Source organism: Schistocerca gregaria, chromosome 2, assembly GCF_023897955.1.
Source record: "Schistocerca gregaria isolate iqSchGreg1 chromosome 2, iqSchGreg1.2, whole genome shotgun sequence".
NCBI classification, from domain to species: domain Eukaryota; kingdom Metazoa; phylum Arthropoda; class Insecta; order Orthoptera; family Acrididae; genus Schistocerca; species Schistocerca gregaria.
Genome location: NC_064921.1, coordinates 1,042,222,243 through 1,042,236,780, shown reverse-complemented (window position 1 = coordinate 1,042,236,780; position 14,538 = coordinate 1,042,222,243). Strand labels below are relative to the sequence as shown.

At 41.8% G+C, this 14,538-nt stretch overlaps 1 protein-coding gene across 2 annotated transcripts in view; it reads right to left on the bottom strand.

Annotated features, from left to right (window-relative positions):
• The window catches only part of LOC126335558 (uncharacterized), a 637,852-nt gene that overhangs the window by 118,250 nt on the left and 505,064 nt on the right, over nt 1-14,538 (bottom strand). Inside the window, exon 2 of one of the 2 annotated variants that reach the window (XM_049998973.1) lies at nt 10,224-10,286. The exons of the other annotated variant lie outside the window; for it this stretch is intronic. Coding sequence (XP_049854930.1) covers nt 10,224-10,286 — 63 coding nt within the window. The remainder of the gene's footprint in view (nt 1-10,223; nt 10,287-14,538) is intronic. 2 annotated transcript variants of the gene reach the window in all.

Here is a 14,538-nt window from a genome sequence, read left to right as displayed (position 1 = left end):
TGGCCGCGTGGCTATCAGGGTCTCCCAAATCTCTCGCCTCCACGTGCCTCGTTCACAGAAAGCGCTTCCGGGTATCTTCTCTCACTTTTCCAACAGCTTCGTTTTCAGCAGCTAGTAATACACTGGCACTAATATACAGTGCTACTTCATTGTCATCCATTTACCGTCCACTGCGAACTATGAGAGTCTTCTAGTCTCCGTACGTTATGATCTTCAGCAGACTTTCAAGACGAATTATAAGTTTACCTCTGAAAACATCATTCGGCTTTCCAATTGAAGGGTTTGGTGCAAGAAGGAGGCAGCTGCACTTTTTCCAGTTTGTGGAAAATTAACAAAAACGTTTTAAAAATTCAGTTTTCACAAAAACGAAAAAGTTGCCAGCCTTCTTTTAGGCTACGGGGTGTCTAATACTACTGACGAGAATACACAGAAATGCATGCACTCAGATACGTGCAATAGAGTTTTGAATTTTGGAGCTGCCTCCGTTTTGCTCCAAAGTGAATGAAAAATTCTTTGCAGGACCATTTTCTTCATAATTCAATATATTTCAGCTTAAAAAATATTTATCAATAAAGAAAGTACATCATTATTGGCATAGTACATTAATTCTACAGTTCTTCTTCAGTCTTCTAGCTCCCCTTCAGTCACCTCAGGATCGTTTGATGCATCTGACGTCAAATGGTCGTAAAACCACGTTTCGTTTTGCCCAACATACTTTCTGACCCGCTCTTTGACATCTGTAAACTTTTGGCCTTTAAGCGGGAGGAGACAATGAAGGTGGTCCATTGTAATGAGACTCGCAGGTCCTTGGTTGCAAATTTGCGCATCATCCAAGACGGTCATCACTACGGTCGCACTGCATTGAATAATCCCTTCATCGATGTATAGCTGTTCATAGAGGAATATTTTGTACTTAGTGACTAAATATTTTCCTCTTTTCTTGTTCGATAATGATACGTAAGAGTTCCTTACAAAAAATTTCTTCAACGTGTCAACAAAGTGGAAAATAAATCTCGGGTCCACTTCAGTGACATGAAACGCGCGTTGTTTACACCGGTCTGCTGAACAATACGTAACACAACTTCCTTCCTGGTATTGTTTGGGGGGAGAACCAGGCAGCTCCCGGTGCTGCCTCTGTTTTCATGCAAACTCGGAGTACAGGCAGCTCCAACTGTTGGATTTCTCTGAAACTAGTGGGTGGAGTGGAAAATAAATCTCGGGTCCACTTCAGTGACATGAAACGCGCGTTGTTTACACCGGTCTGCTGAACAATACGTAACACAACTTCCTTCCTGGTATTGTTTGGGGGGAGAACCAGGCAGCTCCCGGTGCTGCCTCTGTTTTCATGCAAACTCGGAGTACAGGCAGCTCCAACTGTTGGATTTCTCTGAAACTAGTGGGTGGAGTTACCTCTTTCTTGCACCAAACGAAGCGGCTTTTTTTTGTATGTGATAGAATGTTCAACTCAATAGAGCCAAAAAGTGGAGCTGCCTTCTTCTTGCGCCAAACCCCTCAAGTAATGAAGTCGAAGCTATTTGTGCGCCCCTGTTCATTTCTTTAAACGTCCATCCGCTTGTTTCAGTTGTCACGAGCACAAAAATTCGAGAACTGTTTCAATAACTTCATCATTACATTATGAAATGTTTTCGCAGATTTCGAACACGTTTATACAGCAGTGGATCGGGACGAAAACCTGGATTTCCCGCTTATTACGAGCGGTTCCTTGACCTCTTCGGTATCCAAACATGCCCCAGGTCCGACCAAAGCCTCCATATGTCCTATCCGATGGAATAATTCATGGAACTAAACAGATACCGTAAAATACAGACACTCCGCTACTGTATTTCATGCCAAAGCAAGGCAACCTAATGAGAACAACACCATCTCACCCTATGCGGCAGTCACATGAACTGTATGCAAGCACTATGAGACCCAGGCGCTAGGACACGTAAAAGTCTTGGTCGGTCCTCAAGGCGTGCTCAGTGGTTATGGCGACCACTCACGGCAATCGAGAAACCCGGGTTCGAGTCCCAGTCCGACACAAATGTTCATATGTTTCTAATAAATCTTAGAACTGTCGTATCAACGTATTTGCAGTTTGCGAATCCATTTCATAATTTAATACAGCTGTAAACTGTCAGCAGAGTTTTTTTCTTCGGCTATGCTAGCATCCTCAAAGGAACATTTTATCTATCTAAACAGACGACGTAAAACACACACACTGTGATACTTTGTTCATCATTAATCTCTACTATTAGCTGTCAGTGAACCGATTGTAAGTTATTTTTTTCTTACTGTACTTAATCTTCAGCTGTACTGTCATACATTCCCTATTCAGTTATTCCATTCTTTGTTGAAGGTTTACTACATCCGAAGCAAAGTAAACAACTTTATCTCCAAATCGAAGCTGGTTCGGATGCCTTCTGGTTCTTCCTCCTTGTTAAAGATATTATTTTACATTTATTCACATATAAAGAGCTGTCGTTTATTATTGCATGTGGCATTTCTGTACAAGATTCTACTTTGAAACACGTATGTTTGTGTTTTTGTTACCATTTTCACTTTTGTTGTCCTGAGATGGATGCTTGACTATACTAAAGACGATTTTCATCACATATGCGAAATGAGAATGAGATACGAAATTACATCTTATTTTATTAACTTAAGTTACGAATAACCGGAGGCACTGGATCTGCAACAAATTAGTTCTAAGCACAGTAAATGTGCATCACGCAGTTAATATTTGTATTTCCCCGGTAATAGAGCGAGGTGCATCATAAGGCCACATGGCACAACAAAATCGAGAGAGAGAATATGGGGTGCACTAAGAAAAGCCCGTTACCAGCAGTAGTGGCAAAATGAGAGAGAGAGAGAACGTAACATACTCTCATCCTCAACTAACATCAATTTAGCACAACACACCTTCATCACAGTTTAATAATCAGCAGACATATTCCAAGACTGTAGAACACACTTTTGGTGAAACGGAGTCACCCCGTTACGTTCCCTTTTCAGTTCTGAACGTGTCATTCCGTTGACGAAATCTAATGGGTGGTAAAGTTATATCTCCACGATGCTACGGATAATTTCGGTCCGTCTCCTCCAACCGTTTGCGATGAAGTCCTCTGTCCTCACCGCTTCCATACTTGAGGTGGTAGTTGTCTAGCGTACTACAGAAATGTTATCCGAAATTGGTGCGAAGGCACTCGTTAGTAGCACTGGCGGAGAGGTGCACACGGTACGCTTACACAGTGGCCGTTCTTGGCACTCTGAGACCAGTGATGCGGAATGGGTTAGCGCGTTGTAGTGGGCCAACTAGTGGTGCCAGGCTGACACGCGCAAATGTTAAGCGGCTACGATGACTTCGAAATTTAACACTTTGAGTAGACTTTGTTAGCCATAACCCTTGCCCGCGAAAGGCAAAGGTCCCGAGTTCGAGTCTCGGTCCGGCATACAGTTTAAATCTGCCAGGAAGTTTCATATCAGCGTACACTCCGCTGTAGAGTGAAAATTTCATTCTAGACCACTTTCACACTGATTACTAGATAGTCTAGTTTTCACTGACAAAGGTTAGGCACATAGCCCATATTTTGACAATAAGACGAATTTTTTATTTTTGGCACTTAGACCGGATATTATAATTAGTCGACAATTAATCAATTAGAATCAACAACAGTATGGAGTTGTTTGCTAACGATACTACTATGTATAATTTCACTGTATCACCAGACTTCCAGTAACAGACAGCATTTGATTTACATATACCCGCCACCATGGACTAAGGTAAATTAAAACTGTTCTTAAATTTATCTCTTAAACTAATTTCTGCGTCTTTATTAAAATAATAAGTGGTTAATTTGTTTAAGTACGTATTATATTTGCAGAACCTTGCCGTATATGAGGTTGTTATACGAAGTTACTTGTTTAGTGCTTTCACTTCGAATACCTTTGATTCGTTAAATACAACTGTAGTCCTTTTACACACAGGCAAACGATGATCAAGAACTCATAAGAGGCGTGTTCGTAGCCGTTAATTAATCACTGAGATCAAGTATCACATGGCATTATGTATACTCTGTCGAGAGTGGCGTAGGAGTTCTGCATTTTTGGTCTCCACTGCCAACCTTCGGAGAAATCAGATTTCGAATATAACGAGTCTATAGTGAAAGTATTTGGGGTCTGGGACTTTTAATGTAAAAGCTACATGCTGATCGACACTTGTAGAAATGTATGTCCCTTTATTTCCAAAATTGGTTTTTTTCTCATATGTCGTTCCAAAACTAACGTTAGCAGCCTGGAAAAACTAAGACATCTTCTCTGTGCGTTTAAAAATTGAAATCGATTGTCCTAATAACTCATTTGAATGTAATCTGTTACACCTGCGTTTTCATGCGTAGATAAACAGACGCTCTTTGCAAAGTGTGCTCATCACTGATCACGCTACACCATGTTACTGTTATTCTCAATTCGTTACAAAGCATTTTTTTTTTTTCAGGTATATCGTTTCCTTGTTTATAGCACAATCCGAAGTGCCATAAATTAACATACAAATTTCCTCGTATTTCCAAAGACATATTCTGCAAATGTCTCGTTGAAAAATCCTTGATTCTCAGTTTTTCAAAAACACACATTATTGTGAAAACTTTGCGTGGCACATTTCTCAGATTCCGTTCTCTTCAAGAGCTTTTACAGCGTTAATGAGCAAGAACACAGAATACTCGACAATAAGGCCCCCGTACAAAACTGCTGCAGTTTCTTGGCACTTTCGTTATTTGGATCTGGAAAGCGAAAAAGATGTCCACTTCCCAGAGCTTTGAAAATCAATTCACTCAAATTATAGACGGCACCTACCCAAACACATCTCACCCGCGTTGCACACTCAGTACGACACGTATCAGATGGCACGCATTTCCTTAAAGAAGTAATTGTCTCTGTAATATACACCACGTGCAGTTTTTTGAGTCATCAGACTGGTTTGATGCAGCCGCCCACGAATTTCTCTCCTGCGCCAACCTCTCCATCTCAGAGCAGCACTTGCCACCTACGTCCTCAACTATCTGCTGGATCTATTCCAGCCTCTGTCCTCCTCTACAGTTTTTGCCCTCTAGAGATCCCTCTACTAACATGGAAGTCAGTCCCTGATATCATAACAGATGTACTACTGTCCCTTCTCCTTGTCAGTGTTTCCCACATATTACTTTCCTCTCTGATTCTGCGCACAACCTCCTCACTCCTTACCTTATTTCCAACATTTGTCCGTAGCACCACGTCTCAGATGCTTCGTTTGTCTTCTGTTCCGGTACCATACAATGCTGTGCTCCAAATGTACATTCTAAGAAATTTCTTCCTCAAATTGAAGCCTACGTTTGACACCAGTAGATTTCTCTTGGACACGAATGTCCGTTTTGTCAGTGGTAGTCTGCTTTTGATGTCCTTGCTCCATCCGTCATTGGTTATTTTGCTGCCTAAGTAGCAACATTCTTTAACTTCATCTACTTCGTGACCAACAATCCTTTGTGACGTTTCTCGCTGTTCTCGTTTCTGCTACTTCTCATTACTTTCGTCTTTCTTTGATTTACATTCAATCGATATTCTGTACTCATTAGACTGCCCACTCCACTCAGCAGATCATGTAATTCTTCTTCATTTTCACTCAGAATTGCAATTTCATCAGCTAACAGTATCATTGATACCCTTTCACCTTGAATTTGAATTCCACTCCTGAAGCTTTCCTTTATTTCCATCATTGCTTCTTCGATGTACAGATTGAACACTACGGTCGAAAGAGTACATCTCTGTGCAGTATTAGGGTTTAATCACAGGAGGCGATTATTGACGGAGAACAAGCTCGGTCTAGTGAAGCACGAGGTAGGAAATCCTTTTCGAACTAACCATTTCGGCACTTTATTCGACGCTGTGACTTTTAGTAAAGCGCTAAGAAGCCATTTACTTCTTTTTGTTTTTAGGGGATGTAGATCAAAAACGAAGTGCGAAGCGAAATAACGTTTGACAGACGAGGTAAGGAAGACATAAAAAGCAGACTAGAACAGGAAATGAGGCCATTTACGACCAACAGAACTCTACTAGTATCGATCACTGGCCTTCGTTTGAGGAAGAAAAGAGATTGTACTTCCGGAGCACAGTGTTGTATGGAAACGAATATTGGACACTGTGTAAATCGGAAGCGAAATGAAACGAAGTGCTATAAAAAGATTTTGAAAATAAGGTGGACTGTAAGGCAAGACAGAAATTTTAATACATCCAACAGCAGAGGACGTTGAGATTAACAGGTGGGCACTGAAGAGTAAATCGTGGCGGTCGGCATCAAACCAGTCACAATAATGATGACTCGAATTATAAATATGAACACTTCTGTAATTGTTCGTAACGCTCTACATACATTCAGCAGATACTTCAACTTCTGACAACGTAATGTTCAGTTTCTTTACAGTGTTTGGAACTGAGACACCACTTACTACTTCGCCACTCGAACTGACCCCTTATGGCTCTACCTCATTCCTTGCTAACACTACTGAGGCAGTCCTGAGAGAGCACTGGGTCTAAGAGAAAGGATATTGCGATAAATTTGGATTACTCACAACTTCAGAGGTTTCAATGAGGGAGGAACGCTTCAATACTTAAAGCTTCGAATCAGTCCAGATTGCGTGTTCCGAAGTCAGCGTTCTGCCTGCGAAAGCAGTGCATCCGTATTAAGATCGCTACCCATTACACAATTTTAGTTTGTCATCGTAATTTTCAGGCACACTTCTGTTCTGTCGCGTCTACCCATCTCTCTTGCCCTCTCCCCCCCCCCCCCCCCACCCTTTTCTCTTACCCGTCATCTGTTCGTGTCAGTAACACCGAATCCTCATGAAACAAGACAGTATAATCATTGAAGCTTGTCTGGACACTTAACCACATCGTTGTGTTGTTATACAGTACAACGTTTCGGTCGCAGTTACAAATGTCTTTCATCATAGTAGTGTGTTTACGAGGGCGCGCTGGAAATGAAGACCTCCGAATTTTATATGTATTTCTCAGCACGGTCACCTTGCTAACAAACATTTTTTTCACAATGTGAGATCGGTTTGTTGGTACCGACACTGTAGAATGTTTGACTTCGTTGAAGCAGCCACGACATCATCTCTGCTTGCACCGCTTCATCAACGTCACAGTGACGTCCTCGAAGGTTCTGGGGCCAGATGAAAATCGGATGGGGCCAAGTCGAGACTGTATGGCGGATGACTGATGACAGTGAACCCAAGGCATTGGTTTGTTGCAGATGTCGCAGCTCTCGTCTGTGGTCGGGGATTGTCATGCTGAAGGAGACGTAGCTCCATGCGTGGACGAAATCTGCTGGTTCGAAACCCGATTACAGCAAGCTGTTTCTCATGCACCGACGTAGTTACGTTACACACAGCCATGTTACACGCTACAATTCTGAGCCCTCTAGCGGTAGATGGTTGCAAACATGTAGACGTGAAGAACAAAGACGTTGTATGTTAATAACGTTTATTTAATTTAAAAATCCTGAAGGGGTTTTACGTAAAAAATTCGAAGGCTTTACCTTTCAGCACATCCTTCTACTTCAGCAGCAACACTGGCGAGAACCTTGGTCTACACAACGAACAACGAACACATGGAGCTGTCATAGGCACGGAAAAGTTTTATTGACGACAACGACAGTAATGGAAGATTACTCTCGTGCCACTCTATCTGTGTCAAATCATCACTGATCCGTTAAGTCATTTATTTCGGTGATGACAGCAGACCGTCCGTATTCGTTGGCAAATGATCGCTGATCTTGTTTCCTCTATTTCCATAGACAATTTTTCATAACTCATTGCATCCTGATATCAGCCCAGGTTACTAGATCAAATCTGGACATATGAAACCCTGTCTTGTGGAAATCACGATCAAAAGGTCTACAATCAACGCCATCTATTTTTTTCAACTGGCTCAAATGCTGCCTGTGCGCACCACTTTCTGAGAATTTCGTTCTCAGGATTTCAGATGTCACACAGACTAACAACACTTGAATTCACTCGCAGCAGCAAGGAGGTTCCCGAGCTAAATTTTGTACCAAGCCCCGCTACCTGCTAGATTTCAGACGCTGTTGCAACATCTGAAGATAAACATGGTTACAATTTTGAAACGCCTTGTGTCAAATAAGTAACTCTTTCAGACCCTCTGGGTACTACTGTGTACCCTAGCTTTTACTATCTTACCTGCAACAGAGGTGTTTTCTCCCAATGGAAACTGAGGTTCACATTTGTGAAAGTTCAACCTTTCCATCATGCGCAAGTGCTGTCAAGTATTGGGGATTACTATAAAAACATCAGCAAGTCAGTTTAGCGGTGCGCTGCATCTCGTGGCTGCCAGTACACACAGATGTGGTCGGTTCGCTTTATTTCCCTGTATAACTGAATACTGTAACTGTTATTTTGCATTGAATGGTCACTGTACTATTTATTACAATGGAAAACATTTCGTAATCAGTTATTTTAGTCCATAAAATGAAGCCAAGTGTTCAAATTATGTTTTGAAAGCGGGTGTATATTTTTGATTAAATCTTGTATCTGAAATAATTAAAAAGTCACATAAGAGAATTATCACAGGAATGAAAATTATCCTTCCTGCATAAAAAATTCAGATCTGAAACGTTTAAGTAAGAAGCTGCTCCTAAGTGGCAGGTAACAGTCTGCTTGATACTATTATTATTGTTTGGTCGCTACGAAAAACGGTCAGTTAGCTCACTTGTGATATTTTTTTCTTATCGTTTACTTAGTGTGACTGTATCTTTGAGGGTCAGGCTGCTTTCTGCTAGTTGTTTAGACCTGACTCAATAAAGAGTCCATCTTCTGTCTGTGAGTAGTCTACGTAGTTTGATAAATATACAAAATTAGATCATCAGCCACCTATTAGAAATCAGCCGCTTCCATTTTTAATATCTGCGTTATTGTGTTAGTACTATTAGTTAAAAGTTTTAAAGAATTAGTTGTTTATGGCATGTGCTATTGTTAACACCTTGAACCGTCCTCACACGGAACACGAAAGCGAACGTGGACATGGACCTGGACCAGTTTTTTTGACGTAACAACGTAAACAATTCACGTTGCGCAGCTTACCCAAACGTGGAATACAGAAACGGACGCCTCGAAAACTTTATGCGTGAACAGGAACGTTGCCAATCAGATGTAAGATCGGTTTTCGCGTCACAAGCACACCTTAGAAGACAACCAAATTCAACACTGACAATTGTAGTTTAAGCACGTATTTGGTGTGTTTTATTTCACAAATTATCTACTGTGATTATATGCTGATTCAAAGCAATGGAAGACTGAGGAACTTTCAGAGGTACTTTGATTCTAGAATTACTTGTTACAACAAAATAATTGGAAACAATGTACTGGTAGTAAGTATTTCGTATTGTAACTGTAGAAATACGTCTCCTCAAGGACCGGTGCACTGACGATATGTTAAAAACACTTCATTTCTGGATGATTTTGTTGTAATTAAGAATCAGTGACATAATGGCGGTTAAATCCTTTCGGACGTTGTCAGATCTGACGCAGACTCGGATAACATTTGTCAACAGCAGTGTAGCGGATACACTCGCGCACTGAGCCTGTGGGCAATCCACTTGCCGGAATCTGCTTTCTTTTTCTTCATTTGGCGTTTTTAAGATTCTGGAGCTTCCTCTTCAGGAGTGAGTTAATTTTATTTAATGAATGTGGCCAGGTGACATGGAAAAACGAATTGCAACATCTCTATCTATGCCATCGGTTCAGTACAGTGTATACAACAGACTAGTATACGAACATAAATGACGTATGCATTTTAACAGAGTTCGCGTAGCTGTCTTAGAAGCCTGCTTTTTTCGTAAGTAACTGTGTGACTGCACGCCCGACGAAGTCGACAACTGCTGCTGGAGAGCACTGCGTTCCCAAATGACGACCAGGAGCGGAATGTTCTAGAGTGTGCACCAACAGCGATGGAAACCACATTTGGTGTGCTTGACGCTGAGAAACACATCCCGTGTGAGGACGTCATTAGCAGCTCCTTCAAAAGTAGTGTCATTGGCGCTACATTATCGAAACCCTTTGCTCCATTACGTATCGTCTACAACAGGGAATTGTGTGAGTGAGAGGCACAAATTACATAGTATTAGCACAGCCAGCCGTTCACCCACCGTCCCAGCCCCCTTGGTCTGGTTACATTACCTCACACTGATATTGGCGTGGCGGCATAGTGATGGGCCCAGAAGATATCGTCCCGCCTGCCATCTGAAAAGTACATAAAAATATGCGAATCTGAGTTCTCAAGTCGTAACATAGTAGGGCAGTGGGAGAAGAAACATAGTTTTCGAGAAAATTATCTTGATTATCAACGCTGAACGGATCTGTAGACTATGTACTGTATATGTAAGAAAATCTTTCATATAAATAAGACTTGGCTATGAAATTGCTCTAAACCGTTAATGGATGTCCATGAGATTAATAGTAAAATATTTTGTGGAATTAGAATAAATTGTAACCTGAACGACAAAAAATACTGTAATACGAAATATTAATTGCATTCCTTTATTGAATATATGTTTCCTAACATTTTATCTATTTATATTTTTATATTAGATATTTCTTTATAATAAATATTTTATACTGTAATGCTCTGTTCAGAATCAAGAAAAATTCACGTAATGTTAGAAAATACACTGTTTAACTTAATGAAATATTAATCATTTTCAAAAAAACTTCTTGGATAGAAAACGACTAATCCAGTGCCCTCACATCCAAAATATATCAACTGATAAGGCAACCACGAGTCATAATTTGGAGGAAACGACCTACTTTGAAAGAAATTCTGTATTCGGACGGTGGTTTTTTTTCTGTTTTTATAGAAAACTGGAGAGTCCGAAATTTAGCTCCCAAAGTGACTGTAACGGGAAGTTTATATCGGTGTGCTATAAAGATGAATTGGTGGTAGGCATGTTAACGCAGATAAACGAAAAAGTGCCAAATAGGGAAATGCTGTCATCAAAATCGATACACTGCTATGCTAACGATTAAAAACTGGATTGCAGTTTCTATCTCATCACTAACAACATGTGACGATTATGAACGAGCACATCAATGACGAAAGAAATCTGGAATCATCTATGCCTGGTACTAAAAGCAGCAATTTTGAAAGTGTCTCTGAAATTCAGTCACGATAAGACTAAAGTAATGTACAATTAATCAATTAATACATCTAAATACAAACATTACAAACTGACAGCGATGAAATTGATGTTTTTTTTTTCTTTTTTGCGTGGACCAAATGAAGGAAATAACTCAAAAATGTGTCGAATAATCGGGTCTACTGCCGGATGTTTGTGTCGCTCTGGCACAATATTTCGCCCACGTAATTCGTTGCCTTCTTCAGGTGCTACCTGAGACTGCCTTATTGGAGGATCCTGTCCACCGGGGAAGAGACAACACTATAAGCAGCGCCAGGCGGGCGCGGACGGCACAGAGAGCACCCAGCGCCCTCTGGGCATAAATACTGGACAGGATCCTCCAATACGGCAGTCTCAGGTAGCACCTGAAGAAGGCAACGAGTTACGCGGCCGAAATATTGTGCCAGAGCGACACAAACATCCGGCAGTAGACTCCATTATTCCACATGTCAAGATCTCGCCGGGAAAGCCTGAAGAATTACAAGCCAAAAATGGTTCAAATGGCTCTGAGCACTATGGGACTTAACATTGAGGTTATCAGTCCCCTAGAACTAAGAACTACTTAAACCTAACTAACCTAAGGACATCACACACATCCATGCCCGAAGCAGGATTCAAACCTGCGACCGTAGCGGTCACGCGGTTCCAGACTGAAGCGCCTAGAACCGCTCGGCCACACCGGCCGGTAGGAAATAAATGGACGGGCGTTTAAACAGAGTGCTTTTCGTAAGCAGATTTCCAAAAGGCTACTGCCAGAATATCCTTATTGGTTAGTTTACAATCGGTGTGTTATGAAAAAGAGGATGGTGATGGGCAGGTTGTGGCAGCCAAGAAAAATCTTCGCTGATTTGTAAGAGAAGAGTAAAAGACCGAATCGATTACCAAATGCAGTGTGGATACATGATATTAGCGAACATACGAGGACCATCGTCAACGTTGGATGCACTGGTTTCCGTCAGATCACCGAAGATAAAGAGCGTCGGGCGTGTTCGGTACTCGAATAGGTGACCATCCCGGCTCCTGCCCGGTGTTGGAACCTTTCCCTTCGTCTTAATAGCGAAAGACAGGAAAGGTGGTGGTACAAGGTTGCTTATCACGTGTCTTTGCGCTAATGTCGTGGATTAAACTCCAAATCTCTCCACAATGTGTCATAAAAGAACACACGACAATGTTGACGACGATATATCCGTCGGATGGGGACGTTAAGCTGGGAGCTTCCCTTTGTGCTCCTCGTGGCGAGTAGGCTGTGTCGCGGCAACAGGTTTCACTCTCTACCTTCCCCTCATCCTCCGAATCCAATACTAAACTCTAGTCTACACGCTCTCTACCGTCATCCACACAACACAGACACACATCTGACATTCCACAATACGTCACAGGAAAACAACAATGAACGGCGATGCAGGATACTCTCCCAAGCTCATACCCTGACAATGCGATCACTTTCTGACAGGACCACCGGGGACTGCAGTGCATGTTGAAATGTGGCCCTTCATTCAGCATTTCCTAGACCGCAGTGAAATGCTGCCGCCGAAGTTGATACCCTTTTGTGGTAACGATTAAAAACTGCGTCGCACTTTCTGCTATCTTTATAATCAGTAACACGACATTTGTGCCAAATGATACTAATACGCATCAGGTAATACACGACGTCGAGGAATAAAATCTGGAAACATTTGCGCTTGTTGCGACGAGTGACTGGGGTTTGGGAGAACAATAACCTCAGCGGAAGCCAGTCCGTGCTTGAAATGGAGAGTTAGCGCAGAGGCGTGATCCGAATGTATACGGCACCACGACAGACAGCTGCGCGGGCCTAAGGTGTACTAACGCGAGTGAGCATCTTAGCGGAGACTGTCCACTAACACAACGAGATACGTGGGGCCGATCAAACTTGAGGGCAAGTCGAAAGGTCGTGCGATACCGGTGGATGGGGATATTCTTTTAAGGGCTCAACTGCCAAAATTGGAAAATGTTTCTTCTATTTGTAACCATTGGCCACCTTCTCACTGTGCAGAGTGAGTTTTGTGCCTTAAGTGAGATTCCATTTTGTATAGGTTGCTGTAACGAGAAGGTATAAACTGTTTTGCTGTGTTTGCGTTCTTGACGATGATGACGAAAGAGAAAGGGGAGGGGGCAACTTGGTGCGGGCTCATGACCCACTTCTCTCGAACAATACCAGCAGATGAACAGTGCCACACGCCTTCGCAACATGACATACAGTACCGAAGTTAGGTATTAAATTCAGGACACTGGCGAAAAGTCTTCTGATTACAACTTCCTCACCTCTCTTCCTTTGCCGGTCTAGTGCTGATCTAATTGTACTTCATCCTCCGATTTAACTTGGTCAAGTTCATCACGAAACATGTGTTTGTATTCTGGACTTCAGTCATTTTGAATTATAAGAATGAGATTAATAACAGTGCACCGTAAACACACTAAACTCCTGCACGTAGCATATGTTCGGAAAGTTGGCTAAATCGGGCTCTGCTCCATCATCTGTCAACGACGAACGCTCATAGCTTCTACGAGATTTAAGGTCAAGATTATGCAAGCGACAGAGGATAATAGACTACATACATCGAGATAAGGAACCAATGTTCTGAAATGAATATATAATTTTCCATCGGCATATACAACTTACCCATTATAGCAACAATTTGTCGAAAGCGACGACCACCTGTCTCGAGGCAAACATTGTAAATAACCTACTGACTCTGGGATCAAAATCATCTTGACTCATTTGTTGCACACGTTTCTTTCTTTACGATAGGAATAAAATGCTCCTCCAATAGGAGTCTCTACACTAAATAATTCCAACTTCTTGTGATTTGGAACGTTTAGCTATTGGTGGGTCCAGAAAGTTAGCTTTGCTAACATGAATAAAAGGGTACTGCTCTAATCAGTCTGTATGTTTTCCTTACAGAACGTTGACTCTTGTATTGTCAACCATGTGGTAACATATTCATTAATCTCGGCATTGTTGCTACATTTTTGACTACCAAGAGACATTTTCAAGTGCAAAAAAAGATTAATGTCGCTGTGGGCGAGATCAAAACTGTGCCGATTGTGGTCAAAGCTACTGCAGCTAGACTCCAAAGTCCTGTGAGAGTTGTCACGTTCTGCAAGCAGTGTGAGATCGGGCATTGTCAGAAACCAAAATAATACCGTTTGTGATCCTCTGGCTGTTCTTATTCCGTTTCGCGCCAAGCCGTTTCCTAAAGGTCTCGTAATAAACATTTGCATTGACTTTTTCATTTCGCGGTAGAAAACGCTGCTGTTGAATGCCATGTCTATCCCAAAGGACTGTGCACATACCTTTT